The following is a 10,202-nucleotide window of genomic DNA, read 5'->3' as shown; positions in this document are numbered from 1 at the left end:
TAATTTATACAGTATACGTAAGGACAAATGTGGTGGATTAAAAGAGATAAAGACTGATATTTATGTAAGAATGAAAATCAATATTATATTCATTTTCTTTGTCTTACTTAGATAAAGAAAGTAGATTGAATGTTAGGAATCTTTGTTTGTTTGTTTTTTGAATTTCGCACAAAGCTACTCGAGGGCTATCTGCGCTAGCCGTCCCTAATTTAGCAGTGTAAGACTAAAGGGAAGGCAGCTAGTCATCACCACTCACCGCTAACTCTTGGGCTACACTTTTACCAACGAATAGTGGGGTTGACCGTCACATTATAACGCTCCCACGGCTGGGAGGGCGAGCATGTTTGGTGCGACCGGGATTCGAGCCGGAGACCCTCGGATTACGAGTCGCACGCCTTAACACGCTTGGCCATACTGGGCCCAAAATGTTACAAATCGTCATTTAAATAGCAACACTACTGTGGTTACATGTAAAAATGGTTTGTAAAAGTGAATAAAAGGATAAAATTGTAAATAGAAGGAAATGACCATATAGAGAAAGATCAGCAAGTTTCAAAGCTCTCTTAAGTCAGAAACGAATACTTGTTCTCATGAATCAGAAAGATTTTACTTCAAAATCACCTTTGTTCTGCAGCTGATCATTAAGAAAACTGGCACAAGAATGAAATAATATTTATTACATATTACACACCTGTCCTCCGCTAGTACAGCGGTATGTCTCCGGATTTACAACGCCACAATTGGGGTTCGATTCCCCTCGGTGGGCTGAGCAGATAACCTTTGTGGCTTTGCTAAAAGAAAACACACTATTACATACCTGTCCTACGATATTTTTATTTTGCCCCATGATAAGGTAAGATACACTATCCCAAGAAATGATAAGTGCTTTTTTCTTTTAAACCAGACTCGCTACACCTAAATTTAAAGCATACTTTCATCCAGGTGTATCACGTACTAGATAAGAGCTTTTAAAAGATATTTTGAAGGCGAAATATATATTATAAGAGAATAAGGCATGAAGTATCTACATACTATAAAGCTGGTATGACCTGGCGGTTAGAACAATTTCAATCTGCGGGTCGCACGATCAAATTCCTGTCACCAAATATATTTGCCCTTCCAACCATACGAAAATTATAAAGTAATTTGATCAATTCCACTATTCGTTGGTTTTGGATATACAAGACTATTCAATTGAATAGTTATTATGTACTTTAGTGATTTAATAATTATTTAGTTTTCATAACAAGAGTATTAAAAGCTAATTATTTTAAAAGTGATAGTTATGACAAGTTTCGTTACGCTACTCTGTATGAGTTGTACATTGGGTATGGAGTTTAATTGTTGTACTAAGCTTTTATAATATTTTTAACGTAATCTTACTGGAAGCTTCTAGTTTTTTCTTCTTACGTGTTGTTGTTAATAGAAGGTTTGATATTTCTAGATTTTACTGCCACGTTTTATAAATATATTCAAATACAGAGAGCAAGTTAAGTAAGTTAGTTCCTGTTTCGTTATCAGACATCAGGAGGTACGTTATTTCAAGAGATAATGCCACTGTAAACATGCCACTTTGCCACTGGTGAGCAAGTAAGTTAGTTAAAGGGAAGAAATGAACGAACATAAAGTAAAAGTGAAATCTAACTGTGGGTCAGTTTAACCACAAGAAACAATTCTTAAAGAGAGTTTCACAGCTTTTTATTGCAACAACAGTATACAGGAGAATAATTTGTCTTGTCAAAGGGTTTTATAAAGTAATTGAACCCACTTTTGTGAACTTTGACGAAAAAGAAACAATTATCTAAAGATCAGGAGGCAACGTGATAATCATTAGTATAACGAATTTTTCTACATACGTTTATTTGTTGTTTTTAAAATTTCGCGAAACGCTACACGATGGCTATCTGCACTAGTCGTCCCTAATTTAGTTTTTTTAACTATATAGACGGTTGCTAGTTATCCCCGCCGCCAACTCTTGGGCTACTCTGTTACCAACGAATAGTGTGATTAACTGTAACATTATAACAACCCCACAGCTAAAAGGGCGAAGACGTTTGGTGTGATGGGGATTCAAACCCACAGCTCTCAGATTACGAGTCAAGCGCTCTAACAACCTCGCTATGAATATATTTTAAAACAAGTGGATTGTGAGTTGTCTTTATTGTTGACAATTATCTCCAACAAGTCACATACACGTATTGTAAAGAATCCGACTCTATAAGAACTAACAGTTCGGAAAAAGTAGTCCAAGAGCTGACTAACTGTTTTTCCACTAATACATCACTACTAAATTAACGATGACTGTCACAGTTAAGTCTCAAGTACTTTGCACAAAATTCAAAAACAAACAAACAAGTATAATATATACAAAATCCTCAAATTCCAGAAATATTATGCAGAGAATAAAATGATGACGTACAACAAAGGAAAAAGAGACAAATACAAGTGTGCAAGATAATGCATGGTCGGCTTCAGTACTTGCCATAAACACTTTGGGTTGCTGAGGCAGAGAGACTGAATTTCTTACGTTTGTACAAGATGAAAACAAAAGTAATACTGTAATGTTATGCACAAGTAAAACAGGCCAACGTTCTAGTACGGCATCACACAGTTCTTAGATTATTTACATCAACGATTATTCATATCATGCGTTTACAAAGGAGATAACCCCAACCAATGCTGACATTGACAAATTGACCTCTTTAAATGAGTCTGACTCCATTCAAGAAGGGTATTACAAAGAACCGGGCTTCAGATCCTTTTCAATTAACAACTGTAAGAGCAAAAAAAATGTTTCAATAACTTTGTTCGCAAGGTGTCTCTACGAGATGAAAATATTAACTTGGTGTTAAGTGTCGTCAACTAAGATAAGTACTATATTTGTAAGAATATATGAGTAAAAGCAAAATAAAAATATATCAATCACAATATGTCTTTTAAATCCAACGAATGTCGATGTGGTCTTACTCTATACCAGAGTGCATCATGCAGGTTGGGAAAAGGCAAATATAGAGACGTTCCACCAGTTGCTTGAACAACAACAACTGTTCCGGTATGATGTTGATTAAGTTGGCGAGTTGTAATTTTTTTTATTATTATTTAGATAAGGTACAGTATATCAATAGGCGGATTTTTGTGATCTTGGTATCCTGGTGCAAGGCTATCCACTGAACTCTGACGTCACGAGGCAATCCACTTGCAGACAACAGAATTGTAGGAAAACTGATTTGAGTAGCTCGCTATCAAAATAAAATTAAGCGTATTTACGAGATATCAAGTAAGTATTGTATAAAGTTTTAAAAATGTTAAGCATTTTATGTGTATGCAATGTAATACAAAGGCTTTATGATCTAGCAATACTATTACTTTTAGAAAGCAGATTCCCCGATTGCCCCTGAAGAAGAAAGATCCACCTTTCGAAAGCGTTCGGGTTATAAGGGTTTCTATTTGACTTTTAGAAAGCAGTTATGCCATAAAAGCTTTTAACATTAAAATTAAAAGTTAACAGTAACGCTACAGCAAATAGCTGTATACTGCTACTTTACCACTAGTTTAACATGTATTATATTATGCAATATTGCATTAATTTAGCTTACAGTAGCCTACAATGGTGACAAGAAATGTTATCACCATAGGCACTAAGGGGTATGTTATAATATTAAAAAAACACAACACTAAAATTCAAGGTACTTGTGTACATTTAATTAAAATACTCAAACGATCAATGAATTTTAAGTATACAATTAAAATTTTATTTTGAGACTATCAAGCATCTTGAAACAGACATTATGTTTTAACTTGGAATCACATCATCCGTAGGGGCATGAAATCAAAATCGGTGCAACGTAATTTGGTAGATAAACTAAGTATTCAAATGACCAGTGGCTTTTTTGTGTATATATGGTTTGCACTGATTTCGTTTTCAGACTCTTCATGCTGATGTTATTTGATGTTGAAGCATGTAAGGTATTTGTTTTTAGGCTGTTGAAAGTCTTAGAATAAAGTTTTTCATGTGTATTTAAAACATTGATTGCTTGAGTGTTTTAACAAGTAAATTCTAACAGTGTTTGACATACATAATATTGCTAGATTGTTTTACTTTAAGATCTTGCTCATTAAAGCTTTGATGAGCTTCATGTGAAGGGCTAAAGCTCAGGAATGGAAATAATTATTTGTGCTTTAACATTAATATGAGCATTAAATTTTTGGCATTACATTATTCAAAAGAAACTTGTGCAGTTCTGCATAGGCCAACATATACATTTAATAGTCTAATAATAAATTGACAATCAACAACTTATAAGTGTAATGAAGTGGTTTATTTTTAAGGAACATAGTACATATTTCATCAGGTATTAGACCAGTGTTCTGTGAAAATTTAAAATATTTTTGTAAAAACTTAAACCACTATGTATATATCATTGATTTTCACTTTACTTTTAAATTAGCAAAATGTGCTAGTTTCTGGTTTGCCAGTTCTTGTTCATTAATTAAAATTAATATTAATAAATACATATTATGAATGTATGTTCAAATTAAGTAGTAAATGAATAATGGTGTGTTGTTAATTCTTACCGTAAAAACTTAATGTTTAATTTATTTGAATAAAACTTAATAATAACAGTTTGCTTGCTTGGTATGTTTCACACTGTAACAGTCATTGTTCATGAATATTGATTATGTATGTAGTGTATGGACCAGTAATATGTTTGTTGTGTCCTAACCAGTTGGATGACCTTTGGTATTAGGTTAAAACCATTTTTGGCACAAAATATGGCAAATGGAGTATTGTTGGTATATTATAACAATTTCTCTTTTGTTTTCACCCATGGATTCAGAGAATATATCTATTTTTCAATTTCTGTTATGTTTGTGCATATTTTAAATTTTCATTGTACTAACAATTCCACTTATTTAGATCTATTGATTCAGGGATTTTTTGATATTACTATCATCAAATGTTTTTAAGATTTTTACATTGTTTACATTATTTCTGTTATGACATGTCTCACATTAACCATTTTAATTATTAGTATGGTATTAAATTTATTATTATTATAATGATAGTTGATGCAGTTGATGATTATCCTTCACACGATAAATTATGAATTGTAAATTTTCTTTCATACTCTGATGTCAACAGTTGAAAGCTAGTGAATAGTAAATATCAAAAGATATAGCTGAAATGAAATTATTGCTAGGAGATGTTATCCATTGATGTCACACTCCATTGCTCTATTGCATTACTGCACTTCTTTCTCTTGTTCTAGCTAACCTTGTGTATATTATTGGACTTATTTTGGTCATTGAATATTTTGCTGTTGATGCATATAAGCTATATTACATACAATAGCATTATATGTTTAATGTTGTTTCTAAATGTTGTTGTATTATATATTTTTTGTTTTTTCCAGTGAAATGCTTCAATCAAAAATGCATAAAGAGAGTTCTGTAAATAGAAAATGGAAGAAAGAACAAGGACAAGAAAGACTCAGATTCAGAACAAGATCAACATTAAATATGTTTCGAACAAGATCTGATCTGACTTTGCAGTTGCATGATGTAGGTAACTATAATTCACAAGTAGTCTCTGCAATATTTGTTGGATTAGATGCAAGTATTGCAAAATTTATGTTGCATTCTTCTTATGTTGTACAACTCATCATTCATTTAAAGCTGTGCATTGACACTGTTGTATTTACTGTCCAACTGTCAGACCTGCCTAACTTTAACATCGAGAAATTATAAAGAGAATACCTAGTTCAGTATTTGTGCTACAGTGCAATGTTGTCAAAATGGATTCTTTATATAAATATTTTGTGACTGCTGTATTCAGATCACTCCATATTATATCCTCTTGCTTGCTCAGTAATGTCTGACTTAATTGTGGTTTCTTCCACTGCACTTTTTCCAGTTCATTTTTACATGGCTTTTCAACCAAGGCTTATTGCTTTTTGCTATTGTTGGCTACAGGGCAGCTCTAGTTAATACTTTCCAGTTTTCTCATCGTGTCTTCTTATCTCTGTTCCTTTGTATATTTTTTCATTCTCCACATCCTGCTGTCCACTGTGATTGGGACCTGAATGTTGTTCACCATGCATTTACCCTCCTCCCATTGAATCTTTAGCCTCTCATTCATTATACCATCTTTTGCTTAAAACCTGTTTTTTACTTCTTTTTGCCTGTGGCCATAGAAGATCTCATGTAAGAGTCATTGATGCTTTCCATATTCTTTTCTGTCATTCTTATGTTCTTCTTCATCCTGAGCATAATTTTTTCCCTGAAATGTCTGTTGCTTGTGAGTGAAACAGCAGGTTTACCATCTCCCTTTGGGTTTGTTCTCCCATCTACTCTCTTTCTGTCCATCTAGATATTATTTGGTCTACATGGCTTATTTATTTTTGTGAATCACATCCCTTTATTTTAATTCTTGAAACTCCTCTTGTACCTGATATTTTCTCCATTACTCTCATGGGTTTTGTCTGTGGTGACTTATCTGTGTAGCTTATACTTCTTTGAATGTAGATTTAGTTCATCTTTTCTGGTCTCCTCTTACCAAATCTATAACTTTCTATGGCTGCTTACCTTTGCCGTTCATTAGAGGAGATCATACAAGCTGGCATATAAACTACCCTGCATGCTTTCACTTTGCATTATCTTAATTATATGGCTATTTCTTCCTCCTTAGGATATTGACTTCCTTCTGTTGCCATTCCACATACACCTTAGTGGCTCTAAATGTGCAAGTTACTTTTTTTTCTCTCTCTCTTCTCTTTACAGGAGCTATATTCTACATCTTAGGATCCTGTTGAGTGGCATGCAGTGCCTGGCAGGGTATACTTATATTTATATCTATGCCATGCATCCATTCAGCTTTGTAATGCAGACAGATGAGACAGGATGTTCCACAGAATTGTTTGAGGTTTTTATAGTATATTATTTCTTAAACAAGGCCTGATCCAGACATTTCTACTCGTAGGATATCATGGCTAAAGCAGTGTCAAGACTGCTGCCTACCTATCTGGTCCTAATTGGGTAAACTGGGATTGAGATACTTTTATAAATGGGGTTTCATGCTCACCTGTTGCATTGTTTAAAGCTCTTGCTTTCCTTCAGGCTCTCCATCAAGCTTTTGCCCCATTCCTTCTTCTATTAGAATATGGGAGTACTTGCCACTCATCAGATCATAGCCACTGGGCTGGTCGACCATAGAGACTTCTTCCTGAGTGTGATCATTTCTACTCAGAAGAGAATAAGGTGATGGTGTTCTGTTGATGTAGATAATGTGCACCTTCTTTCTACCATAGAATGGGCAAAAAATTCCCAGTGCTGTTTGGTTTTGGACTTTAGATTACACAACACATTCAGTTCAACCATTTGACTGGTTTTACCTGTCTTACCACTTCTGAATATCAGTTCTAGGGTTGTTTGGTGTTAGATGAGTACAGGATCAGCCAACACAAGTCCTCTCTCATGGTTAGTGGGGATTCTTCTCCTCCTACCATGGACTGGCATTGACTCATCACTTTAGCTTTTCCCCATCCTATCATTGTCCAGATAGTGTTTCCAGGTGGCTTGGTGTTAGATGTATGCAGGGTCAACACAAATGCACACTACTTAGGTCTGCAGAATGGAAGTTACCTTTCTCTTTTGCTTCATGGTAAAGATGAAAAGAAGGTTGAAATCCTCCTTCTTCTGATAACCAGATGAATTATCCTTGTAGTTTCTTGGTTTTGAACTGGAATTCACCTGACATGTATGGTCTGACATACCCTAGCCACAATGCACCATATGGCCTGCTTATATTCCACAGTTAAATTTTGGACTGTGCTTGTTTTCTGCTTAACTTAATGAAGAATACCCCCTGGTACAGAAGAATTGTGTGATTTTTCATGGGTGTGCCCCTATACTTTTCAAAAGTATAGTGTATCAAACTCTATCATGCTCTTAAGGGAGCTCCTTTAGGTAGCTTCTGCAACAGCTTTTTCACTACTTCAGTGTAAGGTTTTTACTAATATGTAGGGAAAGATAAGGTATCATATATATAAATTAACAATTTTCTATGCTGAAAATGTATTTCCAATAGATATTTACTTCTTATCACACTTCCCATCCATCCTCCTCATGTCTAGAGCATTTTTGTTGCCTAATCTCAAAAGTGATGATTGAGTAATCAGTATAGAGGAAGGCAACTGTAATACTAGGTTGTTTCGTGCTCCTATTTGTGGAAGGTTTTCGCATACAACAATGCAGTAGTATTATACAAAAATTAAGGAGAGATCCTCATGGTTAGTGATGAGCAAATAAAATTACACATAAAAAGGGTAGCACAAAATGGGGAAAACTAATATACAATCAGAGGTAAGTATCTATTGGGAATACAGTTTTGTTGTCAGAAAATTTTAACTTAAGAACACACTAAATTCAAACTTTTACAATGATTGATTGTGATAATATTTGGCTTGGGCAGAATAAAGTTGTCTTTAGCTGTTCCATTGATGCTAAGGCAACCAGTGAAACCTCACTCAAAATATTCCCTAATAGAAATAATTTTGTTAACAAGGGAGCTTAAAATATTTATTTTGTCAGTAGGAATGCATTCTCATCCTGTACTTTAACATTGGTTATGTAATGTACTTATTAATGGACAGTTTTTGCTGATGCTGCAACCTTCAGAATGTGAATGTATGGCAAACCTTCTGATAGAGCTGGGCAATTAGTGGAATTTAATAACAATTAATTTGGGCTCATTAGTCAATTACATTCATTAATAGATTGTGATTACTTGAAACATGAATAGCTGGAATAGTCAAGGACAGTAATAATAAAAATTACTAATTTTTATTAATAGATTATTTTCATGAGTCATGAAAGAAGGTAGTGGTGGTTTATCTTTCGAGAATTGCTTGGTACTTGTGAAATTTATGATGATTAAAATTTTGCAAATATAATTTGTATTTGTAAAAAAGAAGGGACAGAAACATAAGTAAATCAGAATAATTGGGGTCTAAATCTTAAGTTGTTAATATTCTGTTTGAATTTACTGTTGGAAATAATTTTAAAAATTGGCATTAAAAGCATTACTAACCAACTGAATAAAGTTTCTGTTAGGGTATCTGTTTTTATTTGATGATGACATCATGGAAATTTCAGAAATTGAAGTTGACTAACTAGAAGAAAGAGTGATAATAAGCATTTTTTAGGTTAGTAGTGTTCCACAGAAGTTAGAGATTGTTCTTACTTATTAATTATTTCAATATTTTGATTAGTTTTTTTACAGTATTTCAAAATTCTGATATTCTGAAAAGGATTGATACTGTTCAATGTAGGTTTATAGGATCATATTAAAAAAGAAATAGAAAGTTTTAATTAATGAGCTTTAGCCTTGAGACCTATGACTATTGTGACTAGAAATTTAGAAATGAGTAAATTCAAAGGACGTCAGTTGGTATTGTGGAAAACATTAATGTTATAAAATATTTTGTAGATAGGAGCTTCAAACCTTTAGCTGTGATGAGAAGAGCAAGTATAATGTTTATTTATGGAATAAATTTATAGAAGTGAACTTCAGAAGATATATATTACTTTATAAAAGACTATCCTCTGTCAAAATACTGTTTACAGTTTTGATCCATTTATTATAAGAATGCTTGGAAAAGTGGGATACAGGTTACTAAAATAATAATTAGTATAAGGAATTTGAGATATTCAGAAAGACTTAAAGATCGACTTGATTCCGATTTTTAAAGCACTTCAGTGACCTGCCCTTGAACTGTATTTACATGATTAGATGAAAAAGATTGAATAATATTGATGTTTTATCAGAGAAAATAGAGATGAAATGCAGAAATCATAAGTCAAGGTAGAGATTTGGGGAGAGGGAGGTTTTTTGAAAATAAGAATTGGAAGTGTTTTACAGTTCTTAGAAAGTTAAGGTTGTGGAAGCAGGCTCATTTAACATTCAGGTACAATTCTCAATTGGATTTGAAACTTAGGTTGCTTGTAATAAGGAAAGGGATAATAAATAGATTTACTATTAGAGAATCTCCTATTAAGTATACTGATAGAATAACTTCTTGTGGGAAACACAGAAAGTCTAGGAGTTTTGGAAATGACGTGCTGTATATTAAAGTACTGAATTGTGCAGTGTGTGTATGTAATAGTTACTAAAATATTGTGTTTTATAGTGTATATAGGAAGGA

The 10,202-nt window shown here is 33.4% G+C and overlaps 1 protein-coding gene across 11 annotated transcripts in view; it reads left to right on the top strand.

The window, feature by feature from the left end:
• Positions 1-2,926: 2,926 nt before the first annotated feature.
• Positions 2,927-10,202, top strand: part of LOC143233801 (phosphatidate cytidylyltransferase, photoreceptor-specific-like) — a 134,342-nt gene continuing 127,066 nt past the window's right edge. For 3 of the 11 annotated variants that reach the window (XR_013018313.1, XR_013018314.1, XR_013018312.1), the window contains exons 1-2: positions 2,934-3,277; positions 5,415-5,566. Coding sequence is in view for 1 of the 11 variants with exons in the window: in XM_076470485.1 (XP_076326600.1) it covers positions 5,419-5,566 (148 nt within the window). In the remaining 10 variants the exon portion in view is untranslated. Of the gene's footprint in view, positions 3,278-5,414; positions 5,567-10,202 lie in introns of all 11 variants that reach the window. The other 8 variants (XR_013018322.1, XR_013018319.1, XR_013018317.1 and 5 more) reach the window with 7 other exon arrangements.

Source organism: Tachypleus tridentatus, chromosome 12 (genome assembly GCF_004210375.1).
Source record: "Tachypleus tridentatus isolate NWPU-2018 chromosome 12, ASM421037v1, whole genome shotgun sequence".
Classification (NCBI taxonomy): domain Eukaryota; kingdom Metazoa; phylum Arthropoda; class Merostomata; order Xiphosura; family Limulidae; genus Tachypleus; species Tachypleus tridentatus.
The sequence above is the reverse complement of the archived record's forward strand: the minus strand, read 5'-3'. Positions and strand labels throughout refer to the sequence as shown.